The sequence below is a fragment of the Alternaria ventricosa genome (genome assembly GCF_023758065.1).
Source record: "Alternaria ventricosa strain BMP 2768 chromosome Unknown scaffold_1, whole genome shotgun sequence".
NCBI classification, from domain to species: Eukaryota; Fungi; Ascomycota; class Dothideomycetes; order Pleosporales; family Pleosporaceae; genus Alternaria; species Alternaria ventricosa.
In genome coordinates this window covers 2,161,121-2,186,353 of record NW_026055681.1, presented here as the reverse complement: position 1 = coordinate 2,186,353, position 25,233 = coordinate 2,161,121, and the positions used below count along the sequence as shown (strand labels likewise).

Genomic DNA, 25,233 nt, shown 5'->3' with positions numbered 1-25,233 from the left:
AGCCTTTGTACATATAGCTGATAAGTTTGCACAGACACGGTCCGTCAAGACGTGACCAACAGCACGTGCGCCTACAACAACATGCCCGAGGAGGTGCAAATTCCAGACAATTACAACACGTTCGGGACAAACGCAGGCGTCAGCCCGTCCGATAACTTCTACGCCCCTGCGAATGAGACGTACGATCTCTTAACGCGCCAGACGATTCCAGTCGTCCTACTGGGACGATTTGTTGACCCAGATTCGAATGTGGTGCAAACCAGCGTCGAGTTCGTGTGTATGAATGCGAACAACACCGTGAAGGGAAGCCGTGTACCAGAGGAACAGACGCCGTGGGATAGTGCTGGGGCTGATATCAGTGCTAGGATGGTGGGATGGGCGGCCGGTGTGATGACGGCGGTGATGCTGGTGTTGTAAGACTGCGGTACATCGTGATGGTCTATTATGGATGTAATCGATGGTGGTAGAGCAGAGGGACCATCTGCGTAGCCTGAATGATACGTGTATTGACTATCGAGGATGGAAGCAGGTGTCGGCTCGCTGCTGGGGGTTGAAGGTGGGAGGGGATGGCACGCAGCTCGTGGCGTTGTTTGGATATCGGCAAAACTCCGGCACTAATTCCTGAGACGCGTGCATCGCGTCACCTTAATTCGATCGAACGTACTACTCTTTCGCATCTCTTCTTCTATAACATACCATCATTATCGCCTCGTCTTTGTCGCGAATTTAACGCGCACGTACGATGTTGCATTGTTTGAGCGATAATCGCGCCCATTACGCGTTCGCGCAGCGCGTTCTTGCCCAGCCTCACCATGTGGAATATATCGGTACCGCTTTCAACGTGTGGCAAGTTGCTGCGCTACCGATATTTCGCACGGTGTGCTCGTCTTTGCGAGCTGTGCGGGTTTGATAGACCTGTTAGCATTCCCTGGTAGCGAGGGGAAGCCACCCGCACCGTACGCTGATGACACAGTCACGACGTGCTGAAATCTCTTTCCTGGCCTCCATTTTCTCATTCCTGTGCCGACCTGCTCTCGACACGTCGTCCAAAAACCCATAGAAGTCGAAAGTATAGCTCATCACCTACACATTACCACCGTCAAGATGGCGTCAACGCTTACCGCTACTCAACAAGCCTTAGGCATCGCGGAACTTCTCGAGAATATTCTGCAACATCTCAGCCCGACAGATGCTTTGTCGAACAAACAGATGGTGTCTAGTACCTTCTATAATTGCATCAACAGATCGTCCGTTCTCAGACAGATCTTCCTTCTTGACGCCAACCGAGTCGAGGAAGATGAAGCCGATAGCAAGCTCTACTTCCCCTTAAGCCATATCTTTCCCGCGTATGGATCTCATGAGGGGCGCGGAGTCCTTATTCCTGGATACAAATACCGACCTTTTATTTTTCTGAATCTCGCAGACATCAGATGTTTTGTTCCTGCGGACGCCTACTACATAGATCAAGCTGCGGTCAGCAGAGCTTTGATTCCATCAGGCACAGATCGGCTCCCAAGATTAAAACCCGGAAGTCGAAGTTGGGACTGGGAAGCGCCTATCACGCAAGTCCGTCCATCAGCCATACACCCATTCATCGCCCGCAATCTTTGGATTCAAAATGGTTTCTTTTGGACTGGCTTTGGCTCTCATGCAATAGTCTTCATGGAGGACCCCTTACCCATTTCGAAATTGGGCCTCTCCTCTACCAAAATCTCGCGAGCAATCGAGGAGATATTGTCCCAGGTACAGAAAAGCCCTACCGCTAGTTGGACCAAATCTACGCTCTCGAATCCCGCTTTCACCACCGTCAGCTTGGTTATGCACTGGGAGATCTCCAACCACTCTACCCGGGTACACTTTGTCCATCGCTTCAAATACTTCCGTCGCGCTACTGGTATACTGGTTGAAGATCTTGTGATACTTCTCGCCAAGTACTTCGTCGAGCGGCTCGAATCTGCTGGGCGTTCTAACGCGCTCTACGTCCCCCAACAAGATCTCGCCGCGGCTAACGAGCTCGCGAGACTACTGGACCCTGTCGGTTACTTCTACGTGAGCACCTAAAAACTTTGCAAGGCTTTTCCGAAGCTTGAAGGAGTTGGGACGCTATAGCTAACGGTTATCCGACGGTTGGTCAACGTAGTCAGGATCACATCTGATTAGGCGGGCAAGGCGCCATAAACATGGGTCGACCTTCACTGCTATAGGTTATGGGAAGAGTTGCGAAATATAAGTTATTCAAACTTAGTAGTGCTTGAGGCACCTGACTCTGTAGAGGAGAGTTCATATTCGTATCAGAAGTGGCACAGATGTTACAGACAATGTACCAACACGTCTCTCAGACCTAGAGGTCGTGACTATAGTGAACCAATAACCTCCAGCGATACTACCATATACCCTTCATGTCGTCAATTCGGTCCATCAACTTCTCGATGAGGTCTCGCTCTTTCTTGTATGAGCGCATGTAGCTCCTCCACGTCCTGCCACCTCGCTTGAACGAACGCATTTGACCCATCCAGTACTCCAGATCAGTTGGTGAATAGTCCTCCAAAGCTTTCCGGATCGTCCAGATGAACACGTGCGCGAAATCAAGCATCGTGATACCAGTATCACCGAGATAATCGTGAGTTCCAGCGCCGAACCACCCAGGTAGAGAAGTCATGATGGTAAGTTTCGTGACGGCAGGTGAACTGATCTGAACCGTTCTCCAGGGCCGTCTTGACGCATCGGTGCTCATGGCATTTGCGAAGGTTTCCAGAAATTCCCGAATGTATGTGAAGTACTCGCAGCCCTCGTTGAAGTTGTCGCCCAGTAAGAAGATCATGTGTTTCTCGTAGCCGGTGAAGATAGCGGACGCTTTCCCTGTCCACGATCGGCGAAGCAGCGGGTTCAACCGTGACATATCAAGCAGCGACTCGTAGGTACGCGGGTCGTACTCATCATCAGGCCAAAAGCCGCGACACTGACGGCCCACGTTGATCGTCAGAGGTATGATCTCTTTATCGTCATTAAGCTTCTCGAAATAGTCCTGGATGCCCACTTTGTATTGTAGTCGGCGGATGGCATCTGGTTCATCGGCTGTCGGGTCGTCGGCGAATAGTGCGCGAAGAGTACCCGGAGTCACCTTTGTCAGTTGACAAAGTTCCTCAAGGTCTCCAAACTGGCTCCATCTTGCAAGCAGGGGATTGCTCAAGTCTGGAAGATGCGCCCCCAGAAACAACAGACGGTCTGTTTCCTTTTCGCTCTTCTCGTCGGCAACCAAGAAGCACTTCTTCTTAAGAGCATTTGATCCTTGAACAACCCCTTGCCAGAACTTTGAGACCCCTTGTGCATTTTTTAGAGTATCGGCGGGGCTGAGATTGAGTAGTATGTTCTCGAGCATCTCCACGACGCCCAAGACGCGGGCAGACTGGCCCTGTTCGAGTAGAGGAGAGGATGTGTTGTCCATGGCGATTGTTTGAGCTTGTCGATAATCGAACGCGATCGATAGGTAAAGCGCGGAGGTTGGGTTATCAGAAGAAATAGTGCAGAAAGGGCGACGCAATTGTTTGTATGAACGCCAAGCCTGAGCACGAGCCAGCAAAGTGAAAGACAGCTGACAAGACAAACAGATGTATACCTAGGTACAGTGAGACTGCTTTCATTAACCGGAAGTTGACTCAGAATTAGCGCAAGTAGAGTCCACGGCGGAGCGAAATGTACATGACACCTATTTCTCGAGATCAGATGTAAAGCTAAACACCCTCAAGCCCAGTGAAAGTACATGATTGACCGTCGGCCACCAACAGGCGGACGACATTAGGAGTCAGAGACATTCTACACAGAATGGAGAAATACAACATCTGACGAGCCCTTCAGCCGAAATACCCTATGCATCAATCCTACATAGTCGTCCCTGCTGCGTAGGCAATCCTCCCGTCCCTTCAACGAACCAACTCTCGCTACCCACACCCGTAACCGCATAGAACAACCCCCAAGGATCTCTTTCCTTCTTGATTTTCAGCAGCCTATCGTAGTTATCACCATACATACTATACTGAAAGTTCGGCTCCTCAACATCCGCCTCGTTCATATAAGCGCCGCTGAGCGGCGTCGCATCTCTAAGCTTTTGCACGTACGAGTCGAGGCGTGCATGCGATGACTTCCAGAGCTCGTCAGAGAGGGTAGCATCGTACTGCCGACTATCGAAGCCGGTCATGTGCATGACTGCGTTGCGCAGGTGCGGCGAGACCGCAGAGTCGGAGCCAGGATAGCCGGCTGTTTCGTATGTCGGTGCGTAGTCGACGGAGTGGAAGCTGTAGCCGCCTTCTTCCACGAATGAGCGGATCGCTGCCATGGTGGTATTGAATGTCTGGGAGGTTGGGTCTGCGAAGTTGGATCGGGGAACAAGCCGGCTCACAAGACGGCTGTTGCTAGTACCACCGCTTGGACCGCCGGGCTGGGTACCGAACTTTGCATATGTGCTCCAGAACTTTGGTTCGGGGTTGACTAGTGAAATGCCAACATCGTTGAGATCTTTGATGAGCGGCGCCATGAGCTTTCTCATCTCTTCGACGGTGACGCCCGGCTTGGTAATTTGGGTTGATAGTGTGAAGGTACCAGAGGCCTTGGTGATGTAGTTTGACATAATGCCCTTGGCATCATTGATGCGTAGATTGTGCGAGAAATAGACCTTCATGCCTTTCCAAAAGGTTTCAGTAGATACGCGAACGGTGGTCTTATCGTTACTGGACACTGGGCCGGTCTGGAATGTGAAGTCACTTCGTGCGACCGTCGTAGGCGGATACGCTTTTACGATGGCAGATGTAACGATACCGAAGTTTCCTTTCCTATTAGTCAGTATCAAAAATAGTTGTGATGGTACTGTGGAAGCTTACCGGGTCCACCGCCTCTAACAGCGAAGAACAGGTCCGCATTCTCCGTCGGATCTGCATGCACAAACCTGCCATCTGCAGTGACAACCTCTAGAGCAAGGACCTGATCAGCCATGAGGCCATACTTTGACGTGATGTACGAGAAACCTCCGCCTTGCATGTAACCGCCATAAGCTCCAACAGTAGAAGACCCAGGAGCTAGAAGCGTTATATCATGTGCATTCATGGCGTCATAGACTTCGTGTTGTTCGAGCGCTGCTCCAACTCGGGCTGCTTGACCACTGTACTGACCAACTTCGTACGTCGGCAAGTACTCGAATGCTTTCATGCGATGCACCCAGACCTGGAGTGCGCCACCGCCAGTGTTTCGGCCGAGGAAGTCATGACCAGTATTCCTACAACCATCAGTCTGGAACTGAGATCTATCGTGACGCCTTACTTGATCGTCAACCGGATATTATTGTTCCTGGCAAAGTTGACTGCGAGCTGCACGTCTTTGACTGTAGTAACATTGACGACAAATGCAGGAAAGCTGACGAGTTTGCAACCAGACAGCGGAGGCGTGGCGCTAGCTGCAGGTACGGGGCATGGATTATGTAAAGTCCACTGCCCAAATGGTACCAGTGGGTCTTCCTTGCTAGATGAAATAAGTTAGCTTTCGACCGAGGGTAAGGTTTGCAAGTACATACGCGAAGAGAGCATCGCTTTGACGTCGCCTGACGTTTGAACACTTTGCAGTATCCTTGTACTCGCCCTCATAGCAGGTAGCAGCGGGTGGAATACCCTTGAGCAACGTTGCTCCGAGACTCATGTTCAAGGCACTCCACTGCGTCGATGATGGCCAGCCTTCATAGCCTGGGTAGCTCTTGCACGAAGGTATATGGCCCGTGCTTGCGTTGCCAAAAGCTAAATCAGGGTTGTTCCCAACATCCAAGTCGGTCAGTTGTATACTTTCGTATGCGAAGTTGTACGCAAAAGCAGCTTGCGCCACAAGAAGGATTGAAAGAAGTGAGAACCCGGAGACCATTTTGGAAAGCGCAAATTCAGAATCGCGATTAATAATGCTAGAGAGTTTACAGGACGAAGCTTACCCTCTTGGAGGCTGCCATCATGAGGCCTTATACAGGCTTTCGGTAACTGTACTGGCAACACCTCTCTCCTCTACTGTTCGTGGCATGCCCCACAAACATAAAAGCTGTCGATGGCCAGAGTCTTGGGGTAGTACAAAGACTGTAAAACCCATATCTTGACTCGTACTGTCCTATATGATGCGGCCTAGTTTTCTTCTTGGCTATCCGATACGGCCCGGACCAGGCGTGTTTCCATATCGGACGCGCAGTCAGCATGCAGCCATGGTGCTTACCCGGTCTGATTCTGCTGTACAACGCTTGTGATCAATACGTCGCGCATATCGTGAAATGAGAGAGGCGTTTGTGGCGTCCGTAATCATACAGTGGTCCCGGCTTCATGGTAAACAGTCGATGTTGATGGCTGCGAGGCTGCATGTTAAGTTTTCCCGTTGGTCGTAACAAGCGAATCACGTTGAACTGCGTCCGCATACTGGCGATAAGAGCTTTTGAACGCGCATAAGCTGACTTGGTTGTCTCCCCACACTGGGCGCGTAGCTTAGTCTCCTTGGACACATGATGCAAATGGGTGTGGGGAAGGAAGCACGGAGGATGACAGAATGATGAATAGCGATGCAGCACCCACACTTTGAGAAAAATCGTGATGGCCGTGATGCGAAGACGAGAGAGCCCATTGAGTTGTGAGAGACTTCTTGCGATTGCCCCTTGGACGACGCTAGCCCAGTTGGGCACTGACTAAGTCCCTTTGTTCCGCTTCTCGGAAGGTTCCGAGATTCCCGTCAGCCACCATCACAGCTGGCCATTCAACACAAAGGCTGTCGTCATCATTGAACTCCGACTACAGTGTGTTGACCAGGTCTCTCGTTGTCTGCTGAAGCATTTTACATGATCTACGAACACCCTCAAAGCTCGCTATGCGTCCTGAAAGCACTATTCAGTCCTTGCCCGCTCTATTCTCGAGCTCGGTAGCGTCTTCCATATACTTCACCGAGTGCTTTCGCTGTTCATCCTTCATACCCGCCTCGACATCCTGGCGACGCTGCTCAGCCGACACGTCACCGAATAGGATATCAATCTCCTCAAGAGTCTTTCCCTTCGTCTCTTTGATGAAAAACGTAGCAAAGATGCCCATGGAAAGACAGAAGATTCCAAACATCAGGAAGGTTTTCCACCTGCGAGGGAAGATATTAGTGTATGTTTTGCATGCGATTCTTACGGTCAATCTCTTACCCGATGGAGTTGATCGCGGCAGGTGTGATCTTCGTAATAACGAAATTGAAGAGCCATTGCGTGGCTGCTCCCATTCCCACACCGTACGAACGAAGTCGCGTCGGAAAAATCTCCCCTAGGTAAACCCAAGGGACGGGACCCCAGGAAGCCGAGTAGCCGATGACATAAAGGTAGATCATGGCGACCATGGCGATGGAGGCGGACGAGACTGATCCAGAATCTGGGTTTGGAGGGTTTGTAGCAAGAACAGCGCCGATGATGAACATCATGGACGCCATCCATGCCGCACCAGCCATGAGCGAGTACTTCCGGCCAATGAAGTCGATACCGACGATCAAGAAGATACCAGTCGTAATGACTTTGACTGTGCCATAAATACCCGTTGCGAACAGCGAAGCGTCAGCTGCTGATACACCAATGGTCTGGAAGATTTGAGGAGTGTAGTAGCCTGAAGGATGGTCAGATGGCGAAGTTCAGCTTTGAAGATCTTCATCTTACCGATCGAGTTTGTTCCGCTGAACTGCTGCCAGAACATGAGCACAAAACCAGTGATAAATCGGTATCGGTTGCCGGGAAGGAGAACCTCCTTCCATGTTATGCCCTCAGTCTGGTTCAACTCCTCCTCAACTGCAGCGCGAATCTCAGCTAGCTCCTTTTGGAGCTCAGCGCTATCGGGTTGCTCGCAGCGAATGAACGCAAGCGATTGTGCAGCTTCCTCTTGTCGACCCTTTGACATCAGCCACCGCGGAGACTCCTTGAGGAAGAATAGTCCGATCAACATGAAACCACCTGGGATGAGTTGAATCGATACGGGCACTCTCCATTGCTTCGTTGACGTGGGCATGTGGAGCGCAACACCGTAATCTAGCCAGTACGCGAAAGTGCTACCAATGACCAGGAACTCCTGGAAGAGACCAGCGATACGTCCTCGAAGAGCTGGAGGAGCATTTTCCGAGACGAATACCGGGGTGATGGATGACATACCTCCAATGCCGAGCCCAGCGATGACGCGACCTGCGTAGATGACGCCAATCTCATGATGAGCGGCAGTCTGGATTGCGGCACCGATAAGGAAGACGAGGGAGAAGCCCATAAGAGACAATCGTCGACCGAACCGTTCGTTGATCCAAGCGGCCCCGATGGCACCGAAAAAGCAACCTGCAGTAAGAAGCGATACGACGTTCGACGATACCGATGCATTTTTCGAGTCGGAGAATCCAGACGAGTCTGTTGGCAAGCCGAAGTCCTGTTTGAAAGCTTTGAGCGCGAGCACGCTGCCCATTACTCCGGTGTCATAACCTTCCATAGTGTTAGCTCGTGTTCAGGAATGGAGACAGCGGGCGCCTACCGAACAGCAGCGAGCCCATGTAGGCAACACTGGTCAGTAGATAGACCCTGCGGTTCTTGAAGAATTTGGACGGCATCTTGGTTATGTCGTCGCAGCTTTCTGGGTTGACTTGTCTGCGTACAAAGAGAGCGAGGTAGGCTTTTCAATAAATACCTAGGGCAAAACACCAGACGCCGAGGGTGGCACCACCGGCAGTGCTGTCCCCGAGTATTGCGTCGTTATCATGTGGAGGAACCTGTCCGACCCCAGACTCCACCTTTGGCCTCCGCAGACCCATTTATCTGTTCTTCCACCAGTCATTTGTTCGTCTTTGGGATCGTTCAGGCCTACTGTCCGACTCGGTTGCTGCATACTCATGAGACAGACCCGTTGCGGCCTTTGCGAGCATTCTTAATGGTGTTTTCGTTGCGCGACGCTACAACATGCGGCTCAAAATGTGTGAAGATAAGCCTCCCAAGCCATGTATACGAGACCGCCCGAATGCTTGGTGCTGCATGTGTTGAGTCTAGCGCTTTCGTCTGAATGGCGGTATTTCTCAAGCGTCGGCGGAATAATGAGCTCCACTTGAATCTCGAACGCTAAGCTTGCCAGCGATCATAGCGCCTGCGTCCAAAGACCCTTCTCCATGGACGCATTGACATGTCAGCAAGACACCCTCGAAGACTTGGAAGACATCAGGATGCGAAGGCATCTTAGTCGTGCGGGAGTATAGCCAATATCCGTCACATCCGGTCCGCTGCGCATTGGCAATCCGCCACAGACGTGACTGCAACGTCAACATGACGGGCTTCAACAGCACGGCAGCGTTCTGGAGGAAGAGTACTGGACATACTCAACTATAATCTTATGGCCAGCCTGTCCTGATACCACCTTTCAGGTGTTCCCACGATATGCACACATGCTGAGGCCTTGTCGGTTTGACCCAGCCTAAAGGGCGACGTTCATTCCGTTCGTGTCCGCAACAGCGACCGTCGCTGGATGCTCGAGTGAGATGCATGATATTGCGCGCGCGCTTCAGGATACTTCATACTGGAAGTGTAATGTTGCGTTATGAGGCTTGGCTTTGGTGAAGTACAGGTCGCTGGCGTTGGACGAGCGTGGTGAGCATAACATGAATGCTAGGCGTGGCAGGCATGGGCGTCATGGGCCCATGGGGGAAACTGGGCCAACCCGGACATTGGCGACCTTGGCGGCATTGAGTGCCATCATCTACACCCAAGCAAAACCTTCCTATTTAGGCAATGGGACTCACCATCATCGTTTAGCCTCAATCCATCGTGGATGGATTAACATGTATCCAAAGGGAACCTAAAAACCGAGAGAAGGTTTTCTAGAAGGTACCAGCAGCAGATTGTGCATTGGAGGAACCCGTACTGGTCTTCTCGGTCTTTTCGGCCATCTCGCTGCTGCCTACGGACATCTCCACACTGCCAACCTGAATCTCGCACATCTCGGTCAACAAAAAGCTCTTGAGCGGAAGACAGAATGTACGACCGAGGAAACCGAGACAGTCGTGCGAGCAGAGATGGAGTATAAAGATCGAAGCCCGCCAAATGGATGTGAATCAACTCAGCAATTGCAACGCCTATTCCTTCCAGCATAAACCCTAGTGTACAGCTTCAAGCCCATAATCATGGAAGCAGCAGCAGATCAGATCCGCAAGGCATACGGCAAGGGCAATGCCCGAGAAAGACAACAAATTCAGGAACAGATCCGAGACCTACAGAAGGATCTCTACAGCGACTGGGAGATGATGTTCAGCCTAGCTATGGCAGTAAGTCCTCCCTATCCATTACATACGACATATGTTTACTAATCCATTCCCAGCCTCTTCAATGGGCTCTCATCGACGTCGGTATCGATCTCAACATCTTTGCCACGCTTTCCTCATCGACAACACCAGTAACACACGATGAGTTCCAGCAGAAGACTGGCGCAGCGCCAAATCTACTCGCGCACTTGCTTCGGTCCATGGCTTCGTTCGGACTCATCGCAGAAGTCAAGAAGAATACCTTCGCAGCAAACCGTGCAACGCGCGTCTTCGCCAACCCGCACGTCAACGGCGCCGCGCCGCATCTGTCGAAACTCCATTTGCCGGTTATGCAAGCACTGCCTGGCTATCTGAAAGAGCACAAGTACCAGGACATCACCGATTCCAAAGACCTGCCTTTTCATGCGGCCATGAAGACGGACCTCACACCATTCGAGTGGATGAAGCTGGATGGCGAGCAGATGAAAGCACTCGGCCACATCATGGTGCTCGACTCTGTCGATAGCTGGGTGTCTTCATACCCTGCTCAAGACGTTGTCGGCGACTTCAAGCCCGCGGATGACTCTGCGCTCTTGGTCGACATTGGCGGAGGCTTTGGCCAGCATTCCGTCGCATTCAAGAAGAAGTTTCCCACATTACGCGGCCGCATCGTCGTTCAGGATGTCCCTTCAACGCTCGCGCATGCGCCTCACGTGGACGGTATCGAGTTCCAAGTCCATGACTTCTTCACCCCGCAACCTATTCGCGAAGCAAAGTTTTACTATCTCAGGCATATCATGCATGACTGGACGGATGAGGACTGTGTTCGCATTCTCGCGAACATCGTTCCTGCTATGGGCCCGGAATCGCGCATTTTGATCGATGAGGTGGTGCTACCGGAGACTAAGGTGCCTTGGCAGGTTGCTATGATGGATCTTGTGATGATGGCATCGCTAGGTGGTATCGAGCGGAGCAAAGAGAACTGGGTGAAGTTATTGGAGAGCGCGGGACTGAAGATCGCGGATGTGCATTGCTATGACGATGTGAGGTATCATTCCGTCATTACGGCTGTACCGAAGTGAAGCGCAGCCTTGTAAGCAGTAAAGCGGAACTTTGTAGTAGCATTGTAGGTAGAACAATGGGACGCACTCAACTCAGTCATTGCAAAAGTGGCTTAGTAATGTACCAGCCACCGACTCCGCGGCCTTGTGCCGGCATCGCAAGTGCAACCCTCGCGAAAATCACGATTTCGACCAACCCAACCCACACCGCGCCCTGGCAAACTTCACACGCCTTCCGTCCTTTTCTCCACCATGGCGATCTCGGAGTACGAGTAAGTGCATCTAGGAATAATCGGAGTATGCCAAAAAGCTCCGAAGATGCTAATCAACGGTTGAAGGCGGGGCAGGCCCAGACACGCCGCTCCACTAACCGTCGCTCCGCCGATAGGGTAGGGCGCATCGAGCGTTAACACGCCCTATGCGTCTGGTCGCTGTCATAGATGCGTTTTTTGCGCCAAGCTACTCTGCTAGATGAGGAATGCGAATCCGGGTGTTGTCGCTGTTGTATAAGGCACGGTAGGCTCGTGTGGTCGACGACCAAACTTCTGAACGACGGATAAGATATCTTTCTGGTCCACGCTACGAGCGCTTGACGCAATCTGCTATTGGTTATCTTTCTGAAGGCCGATAAAAGGGTGGAAGAAGGTTTCTGTGAAGATGGACCCAATCGCCAACCCTGTTGTCCAGATGCAGGACATTCCGACTACGAGCGACGGAAGGCCCTATGCGTATGAGGAGCCTGATGAGATTTGGGATGGACTGAGGAGGACGGTGTCAAAGATGACTGGGCGATCGAAGGCGGGCAGCGAGGCGAAACAGTCTGCGCATCACGAGATGGAAGTCAGATCGCATGGACGTACTCGGTCGCATCGTACGCAGCCTATTGACGAACTTGATGAAGAGCCTGGGATACCCGTTGTGGACGCTGAAGACGATTTCCCCGAGGGGGGGTTACGCGCGTGGCTCGTTGTCGCGTCGGCGTGGTTGATGCTGTTTCCCTCCTTCGGCTTCATGGTGTCCATTGGCACACTTCAGGACTACTGGGGCCAGAACCAACTTTCGTATATGTCAGCACGTGATATCGGATGGATCCCGTCGGTCTTTGTCTACCTGTCACTTGCGCTGGGCATCTGGGTGGGACCGCTCTTCGACCGGTATGGGCCGCGATGGATCGCTTTGACAGGAAGTGTCATGTTTCTCCTGATGATCTTTCTGCTTGCTGAATGCGACAAGTTCTGGCAGATGATCCTCTGCTGTGGCGTACTCGGAGGGTTTTCCGGTGCCATGCTGACGACTACGAGTCTCGCAGTAGTTGCGCATTGGTTCAAGGAGCGACGAGGTCTTACGCAAGGCATTGCCATGATGGGTAGCTCTGCCGGTGGTCTGACAATTCCGTTGGTCTTGCGGACTACTCTTCCGAAGTATGGCTATGCGTGGTCGCTCCGGATACTAGGCTTCGTTTTCCTCTTTTGCTTCATCATCGCCAATATCCTGATGAAAGCTCGCATCCCGCCGTCTGCCGCCGCAAAGAAGAAAGCCATCATCTCTCTCTCTATCTACGGCGATCTGAGGTTGAGCTTGTTCACCTTGAGTGTCTTCGGTTTCGAGGTCGTTCTCTTTGGTGGACTGGGCATCATGCCCACATACGCAACGCTGAGTACGAACTTCCCGCCTGACACTGGCTTCTACCTCATCGCGGTACTCAACGGTGTCTCCTGCCTTGGACGATTACTACCCGGATATGCCGCGGATAAGATTGGTCGATTCAACACTCTGTTCATCATGATCGTCTTCACCTTACTCTGGATGCTAGCCCTATGGCTGCCACTCGGTACAACATCGCTTCCAGCACTGTACGCTTTCGCAGCGCTCTTCGGGTTCGGAACAGGGTCCTGGATGGCGTTGACACCCGCATGCGTAGGACAGCTATGCAGGGCAGAGGAATTTGGCCGATACTATGGAAGCATGTACTTCATCGCATCCCTCGCAACGCTGGTCTGCATTCCGATCAGCGGAGAGCTTGTTGAAACAGTTGGACCCCAGCCAATGGTAGCCTTCTTCTGCGCGATTCTCGGTTTGAGTCTGATCAGCTTCTTGTTCAGTCGGTGGGCATGTTTGGGAAGGCGATGGACGCTGAAAGTGAAGGTTTGAGCGATTTGATAGATGAATTCGTCATGCTATGAAACGAGCACGCTATGATGTTACCCACAATTCTGTTGTTGAGCATTTTGAACTAGCGTCAAACAGTCCTGGTAGTGCGAACATTAAGAAAACTTCATCGCGCTAAGATCGGCCCCTTCCGAAAAATCACGATTTAGTGGGAACTAGTTCATCTAACAAATCACATGGCTACGCTTCACACCTGTCAAGAAAGGGTCTACAACTGAGTAAGTCTATCGATAAAGCGTGATAGACGTCTAGCCGCTTAGACGCTGCGGCGAGGTTTAAACCTCCAAAGCCACGCACCATGATGGGTACCTAGGTATTCGTATAGTACTTCCCAACTACATTCCGCGCCACCACATGGTGGTCCAGGCTCACAACAGATTTACATGACGTGCTTTGATAGCGCCGAAAAGAATTTCAGGGACGGGCGAACACAAGGGTAAGTATAGTACATAGCACCAAGACAGCTTCCATAGTGCGAACCCTTACATACCTGGGTACACATCCCCGCCACACTACCGCCTGTGCGTCTCCAACATACCCCAGAGCCTTGTCTCCGCGGTCACATCGTAGTCGAAGATGTTAGACCAAATCCACCAGCACGACATCGAGAGCTCACCACACATCGATCACCATGGCTCCGACGACGGCAAACCCATTCTCGAACCGCAACTCAATGTCGGTGGGCATGGTGCTACGCAGCGGCGGCTCAAGAACTATCATGTTACCATGATAGGATTTTGTTCCGGGATAGGCACGGGGCTCTTCATCGGAACGGGATCTGCATATGCGAGTGCTGGACCTGCGGGTCTGTTGCTCGCGTATCTGGTTGTGGGAAGTGTGCTTTGGTGTGTTATGCAGAGTATTGCGGAGCTGGCTACCGTGGTTTGTACTCTTTGGTGTTGGGTTTCAAGGAGTAGTTGCTTACTGAGATGCAGATTCCCACGGCTGGTTCGTTCCCGCATTTTGCGAGCCGCTTCATTGATCCGGCGGTTGGCTTTTCTTTGGCTATCAGCTATGGGTATTGTTATACTATATCCATTGCTGCCGAGTGCTCGGCATCTGCTATCCTTGTGGGTTATTGGACCGACATGTCGCCTGCCGTTGTCATTTCCATCAGTCTGGTTCTCATCTTGGCTACGAACTTGCTGAGTGTACGTTGGTTTGGTGAATCTGAAGTCGTCGCTGGTGCAATCAAGATTGCATGCTTCCTTGGACTCATTCTGGTTTCCATCGTCATTACCTCCGGAGGAGCGCCAAATGGTGAAACAATTGGCTTCCGCTACTGGAACAACCCAGGCGCTTGGGTGGACTACAATGGTATATCTGGGCCAACAGGTCACTTCTTGGGGTTCCTCGCCTCGTTCGTCAATGCAGCATTCTCCTTTATTGGAGTCGAGGTGGTGGTCATCACCGCTGCGGAGAGCATCAACCCACACTCGGCCATTCCCAAGTCGGCCAAGAGGGTTACCTTCCGCATCGCCTTGTTTTACATTCTGGGTGCCCTCCTTATCGGAATCATCGTCGACCCTAGGAACCCCGGTCTCGTATCAGGCACTGGAAACGCCAACTCCTCGCCATGGGTTATCGCGATCAAACAGGCCGGTATAAGCGTACTGCCTTCGATCGTCAACGCCTGCATTCTCATCTCCGCCTGGTCGGCGGGTAACTCTTACTGCTGGGTCGGTTCCCGAATCATTGTCGCCATGACCACGGATCGCCAGCTTCCACAAATCTTCGGCCGCACCTGGAAGAACGGAGTACCATACTACGCAGTCTTTGCATCTTGGCTCTTTGGACCTCTCGCATATCTCAGTCTAGGCGAGGGCGGAGCTGCGCAAGCTTTTGGATGGCTAGTCAGCCTCAGCACTGTTGCTGGCTTGATCGCCTGGGCTACATTGTGTTTCTGCTTCATCCGCTTCCATGCTGCCATGAAAGCGCAAGGACTCAGCCGGGATAGCTTGCCGTGGAAGAGTCCCTTTCAGCCGTTTACCGCGTGGTATGGTTTCATCGGCTCTACTATTATTACCTTGATTACAGGATTCCCTGTCTTCTTGAAGGGAAACTGGAGTACTGGTGACTTCATCGCCTCGTACATTGGCATACCGCTTTTCATTGTGCCGATCATCATCTGGAAGTTGGTACACAAGACGAAGGTGAGTACTTGTATCTTCTCCGAAAGCTGGATTCGCTGACATCATATAGTTTGCTCGTGCTAACACCATCGATCTTCACTCTGGACGTCTTCGCTGAGCGTAGGCTGTGCAGATTCGTGTCGTTTGGAGTCGAGGATTTGCGTTGACTTAAAAGAGACGGGTGCACGCTTCTAGGCTTTGGATACTGAGGAGGAAAGCCTAGTCGATTCGGTAAATGTCTTCGTTATGCTCCGAGAACCAGCCTCCGATGTTTGCTATTCTTCCCATGTATATATATTCAAATGTTAAGGCTGTGCCCAAAAAGCCGGAACGAGAGCATCGCTAAGCACGGGAACAACACTACCGGTTCGTACTACCCCTAAGAAGTAATCGTCACCGAATACCAAAACCATGAAGAAAAGGGGTGACAGCAAAAAGAGATCTACGGCAATAATCAGACGTCAACTTTCGAATGATCTTAGATGTCGGAAACTCTCAGCTCCGGAACACCATGCATCGGAGGGCTAGAGTCAGATGCAGGGGGAGGCAGTAGCTGTACCTGCGAATCAAGTGCAGCTGTAGTATAACGCTGTTGAACCTGCGCGTGCTCAAGGTCCACGACGAACATGTCTTGCGAAAGAACTTTGGTAGGCGTGATGGAAACCTTGAGGCTCAGGTCTGTCGTGATCAGGTCGCCCGCACGAAACCGCCGGACCTCGTTTCGTGGAGACATGGACGAGGCAATAGCATGGAATGCTTCCAAGTCCATGGTGCCTTGTCGCCAGACCGCGTCATTGATATGACACCAGGGTTGTGGCTTCTTTACTGTGTTATTATATTTGCATCCCATGGATAGGAATATCACGTAGTGAGCAGAATGTCCTGTTTTCGTGGCAAGGCTGAAGTTCAGTTCCAAGGACGCGTGCCAGGATGAAGGTCCAGTTTCGTTGTCCTTGCCCTGCAGGATGTTGTCTTTCTCATTCCAAGCCTCTTTCGGGTAGCATTGCCGTATCTCAATACCTTCTAGATGGTTGCGAATAAGAAATCCCCATCGGCGCCGGACGCTTTTCTGGATGGTCAAGGCCCGAGTGTTCCGGATGTAAATCTCTCTGGTAAATGCCGAAGGCGGTACACAGCCGAACGGAATCAGTGACAAACCAGTACAAATGTCTCGAAGATAGACATCGGCAGACAAGTACCGCAGAGGAGCGATGACGAAGTGCTGAAAGTCGTGCACTACATGACATCTCAAAATTCCCCAAACGATGTCATTGCCGAATAAGATCTTGGTAGAGGAGTGAAGCGGGCGAAGCATTTCGCGTCCATATCGGTCGAGCTGATGGCTATGGAAGAGCGTTTGCCATATGCGTAGACCCCTGTGGGTAATAGTGTAAGGAGGCACAGGATCATCCGACGCGAAGGGTATCAGGTTTCGTGTTACTTGAAAATCGTCTGGACAAGTCGCAAGTACGTCCGCGGTCAACTCGTCTATACCCCAAAAGGACTCCCATGCAAAGAGCGTCTCGTCCTCAGATATCTTCATAATCTCCTCCTGCAATCTCCTGAATGCCTTTGTTCCCCCTTCGCCATATAACAATGGCATATTGACATCGAAAATTCCAAGTAGGCTGTAAGCAATGTCTTCGGATCTTGTCGCTTGTCTGTGTGCGGCCCATGACATCCGCATACTGATGCTCGCAGTTTCCAAGCTCTGACCGTCGAGATACTCAATAGGGATGCCTGTGATCTCAGATATTCGCCCTCCGAGGTCGGCCTTGCTTCCAAGTATTTGCCAGTCGTGAGAGTAGAACCTCATTCCCTCGTATCTACCAGATCTCGTGTTACCAGGAGCCAGTAACTCTTGCAATGTCCAAGCACGCGTGAACCATTTGCTACGCGCGAATGGGTTGTAAAGCTTCGTCCCCCATGTATCTTCCACAAATGCGATTTGAAGGTCTACGTCGGCGAGATACGCATAGCACTTCCCTGCGTATCTGTACCACGAGAACATGCTGTTGATAGCTTCCGAGAGTTCAGCACTACTACTCTTGTCGATGCAGCAAGTGTCGACCCAGGCATAAGCAAACCCATCTGCAATAGCAAGCTCACAGGTCTTTTCAAGCTTGACAAAGCCTTTCTTGTTTCTTGCTTGCTCTATATCAGCGAGATCAGAGAATACAACTTCTTCATCCTCCCAGCAGTGCGATAGAATGGCGTACGATGGGATATGGTCGACAAAGGTATTCAGCTCCAGAGTGTGTGCATTCAGAAGTCGCATGATGAGAGGGGTTCTTTGGACAAAGACACGCTCTACCTGATCGCGGATTTTGTTGCAGAGTTTTCGAATGTGGGTGCATGAGGGCCGAACTTTCCCTCCGTCATGAGCATTACATCTAGGCAACGGGGCACAAGTAGCCAGCCTTGTTCAGCGTTGGAAAACACCAAGGCCGCGATCGCGATGACAGTCGAACCAGAGACAAGCGAGAATACGATGAGGAGCTCAGAGCAGTAATAAGACTATCACGACACGAGCGCGGAGACGAGTACGTAGGTAACGGATGAGGAGAGTGAGTATTGTGATGAAGGAAGGTGGGCACGTGGTGGGGCAGGCACGGAGGACGCATGGGCCCTGTTCCGCCAAGACCCTTCGCTTGAAAACGCGCAAGAACTTTGCAGAGCTCCTCCCAGCCATCTCTCATCACACCCCGGCGGCACAGCTACGACACGAGTTGATGAGATCCTTTACAGCCGTGTCTTACGCGCGATAAATATATCGCGACACATAAGACAAGATCATCATCGCAGATGCCAGATGCCACAGCCACAATCCCACAACTAACAGCAGATCCAACCACCCTCAGTCCTCCCAGCAATCCAATCAAGTAAGTCCACCACTCTCCTCTCCCTACGCACACTTCCCACACCCCCATCTCGCAATGATGATCACAATACAAATCACAAGTTTCAAGACGGATCGGAGAAGGTTTCACGGCCTTTATTGAATGAGTATTTCCTGTCTGAATGAGAGATCACACATACATGTCACGTCGCTTCATTTTGTTTGGGGCACGTTACTGACGAGTCATCACAGGATACGAGCAGCAGCGCGGAGCAAGTAGTATCTTATAGTCATGCCGTGTAATAACAGCATCTTTTTCAATACTGTGATTTCGTCTCTGTGATGATACGTGAAGAGAGGAGTGCCACCATGAATACATAGCACGCTATGACATCGTCTGCGGCACGGCATCGCTAGCATATACCACAGACGAAAAATAAGCGTTCTATGGCGAGACGAATTTTAAGACAGCACGAAGCCTTGTCATCCGATGTACTGTCTTTTGGAACTGCACACCTTTGCCGTGCGGTAGATGCATAATAAGGACAGCCAAGGAGCCTGCAGCAGATGGATCAAAGGACATTATGTTAACTTTGTTGATTCATTCCATGTTACAGTTACATACAAGCCCAGAAAAGCAGACGTACGATACCGAAGTAAAAGCAGAGCCGAAGAAAAGGAAATGAGAGTGCGAAATCCATCCCTTGAAGCGCCTGCCACCGATGAAAACAGATCCTTTTCCATTCCATTCCACCCAGTATCCATTTTCCATGGTCGTTTCATTGTTATCCTTTGCGTCGCCATCCGTGACTACATGCATTTTGAACCTATGAGGAGACTTTCGTACCGTGTTGCGCATCTAGTCTTCCGCCATTGATGCGGTGTTCTTAGTGGTCCTGCCGCTGCGGCGTGGTGTGCCGTCAGCAGTGGCAGCCTTCTTGGGTGCCTTCTTCTTTGCGGGTTCCTTCTTCTCCTTCTTGGCACGGCCGCCCGTCTTGGGGGTAGGCTTTGTCTCGGCTTCTTCCTTGTCCTTGGCTTCGTCGTCGTCAGCCTCGTCGGTCTTTGCCTTCTTCTCGGCGGGCTTCTCGTCGGCGTCAGCGTCGGCGCCGTTGGTCTTATCCGTGGCTACCTCGTCGGCCTTGCGCTTGTCGCCAGCCTGGGGTTCCTCGTCCTTTTCGTCGGACTTGTCTTCTGTCGCGTCGTCCTTGGCCTCTTCTTTTGACTCTTCCTTCGCATCCTCCTTGGTCTCTTCAGCCTTGGAGTCGCCGTTGGTTTGCGCGTCTTCCTTCTTCTCCTCACTGTCAGGCGCGTCCTTCATCTCCTCGTCCTTCTTCTCGGCTTCGGAGGTCTTCTCGTCCTCCTTCTTATCTGAGTCAGCCGACTTGTCGTCATCCTTCTTGTCTGACTCTGCCGACTTGTCCTCTTCCTTGGAGTCGCCGTTAGCGCCACCGGCCTTCTCGTCGATCTGAAGTTCGGAAGCGCGCTTCACGACATCGTTGCCAGAGCGCTCGACGTGCACAGCGGGATTTTCGGGCGAGGCATTCTTCTTGATGGTGTTGCCCTTCTTGGATTCAATGGCAATCTCGCCTTGGTCCTTGACCTCGGCAGCGGTGCCACCGGGCTGTCCGGAGCCCCAGTTCCATGAGACTACTCACACGTTAGCGGTGAGTTCCTGAGTCTTTTGCGATTATACCGATCGCGGCAAGGAAGACGCGCGCGGATGGGCAATCGTTACGCGCCAGTGAGCGCAATGCGCCTGGCGGAACCTCGCGATGCGCAGCCACTGAACGGTTGAAGGGGTCTCGGATTGAGAATTGAAAGGCACGTACCCTTATCTCCTTGTTGGATCTCAGTGTCGGTCATTGTGTGTAACGTAGCTTAGCAGTGGCAGGTGGTAAGAGATGACGTTATGGTGCGCAAAACCGCGTGTAAAGTCGCGAAAGCGGGGCGGAACAGCAATTGATGCGCGTAAAGGTGCAATGGATGCGGCGATGCGTAGAAATGATGCGCAAGTAGTTGGAAGAGACGCGACGGGCGGTGTGGAAGGGAAAAGAAGAATGGAAGCCGGGAACCTGAGTTCTGGGAAAGAGAGCTCGAAGATCGGAAGCTGCGGTGCTGAGGCGTGATTGGCTGCCCTGACCCACAAACGTGCCAATCTGTGCAATCTATGGGGAAGGTGGCTGGCGATCGAGCCACGGCGTCATCGGCTGGTCTGTGCGCGTTCTCGAAATACATCCTTGTCGATCGCTTCCTTCACGGCATGGCATTCGAAAATGGGGTGTTGAAGTATATCATTGACTGCGCTCCGCGATGATATCGTGTACTCATGTCCATATCTTGCCTCCCATACCATCTATCACCTTGTCCATCCCGTGCGTATGTGCGTAGTCAAATGCCGTTACCAAAGCCACGAGATGACTAGCTGCCGCAAGAACAACCAAGACGTGAAAGATCTGATGGCTTGAGCCCCAGATATCGTACTTCCCAGGGCTCCACTTCTCGGGTACCCTCGCAGTATAAATAGCCGCGCCAGCAATGTACAGTGCGCCCTGCAAGAGAACCCAATCCAAGCCAATGCTCTTGCGCAGATGTTCGACACCGTACAGTTGAACGCCATGAAGTACAGGGAAGACAGCGGAAAGACCCATGAGCACAAACATGAGCGCTCGAAAGGGTCGCAATGCGGGAGTGCGGAACTTGGGATGTGTGGCTGCGACAGATGTGCCAGCTGCCAGCGTTGTAATCATAGTCCAGTAAGTCCTTTGTAGTTCTGGTTCGCTGGCAAAGGCGTAGTATACGATGGGTACGAAGCTTCCCCAAATCAAAAAAACGATGCCCAGGTAGTCGAGTTTGTTGCCCCAGACAGCAAATTCGTGCGAGTGGTTTTGTATGGTGTGATACGTCGCGCTCATGCCCAAACAAGCTACGGCTCCTGCGAAGTAGCAGCTGAAGGCCCAGACATCTTCTTGAGTGGCTGTATCATAGCGGAGAGCCAATATGTTGTAGAGCGCGACGGACGAAATGGCAGCCATCACAGCTCCAATGAGATGGGTGTAGATGTTGACGGTTTCGTTGTGAAGATACCCGAGACTCTTCCAGGACTTGACGAACGAGTTGGATTGAGCGCGGTATCCCGATTGAATGTAGTGGTTGTCTTGCTGCCATGGCGAGAGTTCGTCCCATAGTAGTATCAACTTTTCTTCAACCTTTTGCTCCAGCTCCTTCCCGGTTTGCGCGGCTTTTGAAGTTGCTTCCTTCGCAGCTTCCATGTTGGGATTATCTGATGTGGATCTTCGAATACAGAGTTGAGTGGGACGGCCTGCACTATATGAGTGTTTGTTGAAAGTTCACATGTCATGAAGCGGCCTCGGGGAATCCACGAATACCCTCAGGGACTACACGCGATCTAGGTAGACTATGCCGCGTCTGGTCAGGCTTGCGAGAACAACACGTCGCTTCTGAAGCAAAGCAATGACCTTGACAGCGCAGTCGCTCTTTATGGGCAACATTGTCAGTGGTCTCGCTGTTGTCACGAGACAGAGCATTTCCGACGCGTCAAGCTCGTGCGCTGCCCCTCCATCCCACCTTCCCTTCTTCCCAGCCCTCGAGCGCGGTTGCTTTCACCACCACACAACATGTGTCGCAAATACGCTAGGTGATATACAGCCATGATCATTCCAGTCTTTGACATTCCTTGACCTCCCGCGCGTTCCACAAGAACCCTCCACCCAACCACCAGCGCAATGAAGTCCTCAGATCCCGGCCGACCCAGCAGCCGTCGCGCTGCCTCAGGTGCATGGAACCGGCTGAAGCCCGTCCGCGAAGATGTCCTGGAGACATACGGACTCCCTTCCAAAGGAGAGACACGGTACATCCCTCTCGCCCCATACGTATCGACACAATCTAACGAGGATACAGACTAAATGACTTCAAAACACAAGAAATCTACTTTAACCGCATAATAGAGCGCTACATGAAACTCTGCGCCCTCAACCGCGACGAACTCGACCGCCTCTTCATCTCCGTCAGCATCCCGCCTCCCGACACGACCACCACGACCAAGTCGACGACAGCGCCCGCCGCCAACTCCAAACTCACATCCTCTTTCTCCTCGCTCTCGCTCTCCAAACACGCACCCCCAGAAGCCCGTCAACAACCCACCACCCGCCCACCCCTCGCCTCAACCTCCACAAACACACCACACAACCCCATACCCCAAAAAGCGTTCACGCCCTCCATCCAAGAACTCTCCACCGTCCTCGCCTCCCTCCGCAAGCTACGAGAGGCCATAACCGCGTCCTCACGCACCGATGCCTTCGCCCTGCGCGCCTACACATTCGCCATCCACGTCAGCATCCTCTGCCACGACTGGTCCTCCTACCTCCCCTCTCTGCTCTCCCTCCTCGGGAAGATCCACCCCGTAAACCCGCTTTCGCCATCTACCCTTCATGAAGTCGTCGGCTTGCTCATCCTCGACCAAGCATGTCGGCAATCCGATTACTCCGGTGCGCGCGCCACAAAACTACGGTATGGATACAAAGATTGGAGGGTGGAGAAGGTGTTGAGGTGTCTTGTGGCGGATGATTACGTGGGGTTTTGGCGCGTGAGAAGGAGTGTGGATGGGTATCAGAGGAGGGTTATGGAGTGGGCGGATGGAGGGGTTAGGGTGCATGCGCTTAAGTGTCTAGGCAGAGCGTATTTGAGTGCGGATAGGGCGTTTGTTGAGAGGTGCGCGGAGAGGAGCTGGGAGGAGTTGGTGCAGGAGGGGGTGGGGTGGGAGTTGAGTGCGGATGGGGAGAGGGTTTTGATTAAGAAGATGAAGGGATGAGGGGGACTTGAAGGGGTTGTGTGAGATTTGATACCCGTTTGTGTTGCATGTGCCTTGGGACTGATTGCTTGTACTTCGGGATGAAGCGTTGAACATTCAGGGTATCATTAAGACTTTTCTATCAGACCACATCACTCATCCTCCATCTCTTCGTCCTCATCTTCATCTTCTTCCTCCCCAGCATCAGCAGCATCCTGCCAAACATCATCCTCCATGTCATACGCATCCAAAAGATCATCATCCATCTCCTCGTCCTCGTCCTCCTCACCTTCTCCCTCACCCTCGCCAGTCTCTCCTCTAGCAGCAGCCCTCTCCTTACGCTTCTTCTCCACATTCTCCTTCTGAATGCGTCTCCTCTCCTCTTTCTCCTTATTCCTCTGTGTCCACTTCTTCTCCAACTCCTGCTCCTCTTTCTTGCTCTTCTTGATGTACTCATGCCACATGATCTTGCCGCCGCAGACATCTTCTTCGACTTTTGTAAGGCGCAGCTTCATACGCGGACCCAGTTCGACGAGCTTGACGGCGCGTTTCTCGACACGGGGTTTTGAGCCGCGGGCGCGGGCGTGCGAGGTTTCGTCGCCGGCTTTTAGCTTTTCTTTTTCTTTGCGGGAGAGGACTTTTTGGCGGACGGGTTGCGCGACTTCGACTTCGGCGTCGGTGTCTTGTTCCGTGTCGGAGGCGGATGTGTAGCCGGCGGCTGAGGGGTCGAGCATGTAGTCTGCGACGTCCTGGAGGTGGAGTTAGTGGATGTTCTACATGCATTTTGGGGAGTGATTGCTTACCTCGAGCTTGCCCAGGTTAGGCAGTGCGCTCTTCTTCTTCTCCTTGCTGCCAATGAGCTTCTCAGCTGCGTATAACCGGCGAATGGCTTTCGGTACGCCTGTGACCTTCGTTGTGATTGCGTAATGTCGCAGGCTGATTGTGACGGAGCCATTCTCTTCCGAGGGAGGCTCACGGTTGAGCAGGAGGACGCGCTTGATCGAGTGTAGAGGGGTAGTGTGCGGTTGGATGGGTGGAAACAGGCCCTGGAACATGTCTGTCACAAGCTTCTCGAGATGCTTAGGAGGTGCCTTGTCGCCGAGTCGTTCTCTTTCCGCATCGCTGGTAAGGAAGTTGTTCATGACAAGCAGAGGCGCAACCAGAAAGTCGTTTGCGCCAGCCCGTGGGCGTCTCATTGACTTGAGAATGTCTTTGCAGAGACTGTAGTTTTCGACTCGGAAATGGAGGGTAGGTCCGCGGGGGACACGGCATAGTCTGAGGTTGACATTGCCGACTTCTGAGCGGGAGAAAAGCAGCAGATGGCTGACACCAAGCGGTCCGCACATGACAAGGAAGTCCTTTGAGATTGTTAGCTTAAATCATGCTGTTGACTGTGTACGCCATACCTTGAGCTTATTCGCCCTTCGCTCCTTCAGCCGAATAGCGGTATCGGGCTCCAGGCAGTGGCGCACATCGTTTACGAGGTCTGAGACAGATCTTCCTACTCTAGATTTTGTTAGCAGACGAGTCGGATGTTACTCGATTCGATCACACCCACTCCTGCGCACCGATGCGAATGACCATGGATTTTGGTGTCCCTGCTATCGGCTTCTTGGAAAGCTCCTTGTCGCGTACCGACTGCTTCTTCCTCGCGGTTCCTTTTCCACGAGCCATTGCGAAAACTCAGCTGTCTTGGTCGGATTGGATTATTGGCGAGTACTGTTGATGTTCGGGTGTGTGTTTCTTGCGTCGCGATCGTATGGCACCTCCAATAGCCTGGAGGGAAGCGTGGTGGTGTTGTAGAGCGAATGAGTTCGTCGCATGTAGTCGCAAACTAGAGCTGCGGCTTTCGAACTTTTAGGTGGGTCCGCCAAGATTTCGCGGTTTCTTTGGTTGGGAACCGCGGTACCATGATTCTGTCGGACAACTTTTCCCAGC

At 52.2% G+C, this 25,233-nt stretch overlaps 9 protein-coding genes across 9 annotated transcripts; 4 read left to right on the top strand and 5 right to left on the bottom strand.

Annotated features, from left to right (window-relative positions):
- Nucleotides 1-2,383: 2,383 nt before the first annotated feature.
- Nucleotides 2,384-3,445, bottom strand: J4E93_000759 (uncharacterized protein; the record flags this gene model as incomplete). The annotated part of the gene is made up of 1 exon (XM_049338718.1): nt 2,384-3,445. The coding sequence occupies one exon, from the start codon at nt 3,443-3,445 to the stop codon at nt 2,384-2,386; it is 1,062 nt and encodes a 353-aa protein (XP_049204603.1).
- A 420-nt stretch (nt 3,446-3,865) lies between these two features.
- J4E93_000758 (uncharacterized protein) lies at nt 3,866-5,682 on the bottom strand (the record flags this gene model as incomplete). The annotated part of the gene is made up of 4 exons (XM_049338717.1): nt 3,866-4,821; nt 4,875-5,266; nt 5,311-5,508; nt 5,561-5,682. 4 exons carry the CDS (start codon nt 5,680-5,682, stop codon nt 3,866-3,868), a joined length of 1,668 nt encoding a protein of 555 aa, XP_049204602.1.
- A 1,211-nt stretch (nt 5,683-6,893) lies between these two features.
- On the bottom strand, nt 6,894-8,925 carry J4E93_000757 (uncharacterized protein; the record flags this gene model as incomplete). Its single annotated transcript, XM_049338716.1, has 5 exons — nt 6,894-7,131; nt 7,190-7,637; nt 7,688-8,488; nt 8,538-8,650; nt 8,891-8,925. 5 exons carry the CDS (start codon nt 8,923-8,925, stop codon nt 6,894-6,896), a joined length of 1,635 nt encoding a protein of 544 aa, XP_049204601.1.
- A 1,245-nt stretch (nt 8,926-10,170) lies between these two features.
- Nucleotides 10,171-11,369, top strand: J4E93_000756 (uncharacterized protein; the record flags this gene model as incomplete). Its single annotated transcript, XM_049338715.1, has 2 exons — nt 10,171-10,311; nt 10,365-11,369. 2 exons carry the CDS (start codon nt 10,171-10,173, stop codon nt 11,367-11,369), a joined length of 1,146 nt encoding a protein of 381 aa, XP_049204600.1.
- A 636-nt stretch (nt 11,370-12,005) lies between these two features.
- J4E93_000755 (uncharacterized protein) lies at nt 12,006-13,499 on the top strand (the record flags this gene model as incomplete). Its single annotated transcript, XM_049338714.1, has 1 exon — nt 12,006-13,499. One exon carries the CDS (start codon nt 12,006-12,008, stop codon nt 13,497-13,499), a length of 1,494 nt encoding a protein of 497 aa, XP_049204599.1.
- A 1,106-nt stretch (nt 13,500-14,605) lies between these two features.
- On the top strand, nt 14,606-15,709 carry J4E93_000754 (uncharacterized protein; the record flags this gene model as incomplete). Its single annotated transcript, XM_049338713.1, has 1 exon — nt 14,606-15,709. The coding sequence occupies one exon, from the start codon at nt 14,606-14,608 to the stop codon at nt 15,707-15,709; it is 1,104 nt and encodes a 367-aa protein (XP_049204598.1).
- Nucleotides 15,710-19,347: 3,638 nt separating this feature from the next.
- On the bottom strand, nt 19,348-20,351 carry J4E93_000753 (uncharacterized protein; the record flags this gene model as incomplete). Its single annotated transcript, XM_049338712.1, has 3 exons — nt 19,348-20,135; nt 20,182-20,271; nt 20,318-20,351. The coding sequence occupies 3 exons, from the start codon at nt 20,349-20,351 to the stop codon at nt 19,348-19,350; spliced, it is 912 nt and encodes a 303-aa protein (XP_049204597.1).
- Nucleotides 20,352-20,812: 461 nt separating this feature from the next.
- On the bottom strand, nt 20,813-21,757 carry J4E93_000752 (uncharacterized protein; the record flags this gene model as incomplete). Its single annotated transcript, XM_049338711.1, has 1 exon — nt 20,813-21,757. One exon carries the CDS (start codon nt 21,755-21,757, stop codon nt 20,813-20,815), a length of 945 nt encoding a protein of 314 aa, XP_049204596.1.
- A 474-nt stretch (nt 21,758-22,231) lies between these two features.
- On the top strand, nt 22,232-23,316 carry J4E93_000751 (uncharacterized protein; the record flags this gene model as incomplete). The annotated part of the gene is made up of 2 exons (XM_049338710.1): nt 22,232-22,356; nt 22,407-23,316. 2 exons carry the CDS (start codon nt 22,232-22,234, stop codon nt 23,314-23,316), a joined length of 1,035 nt encoding a protein of 344 aa, XP_049204595.1.
- Nucleotides 23,317-25,233: the final 1,917 nt, after the last annotated feature.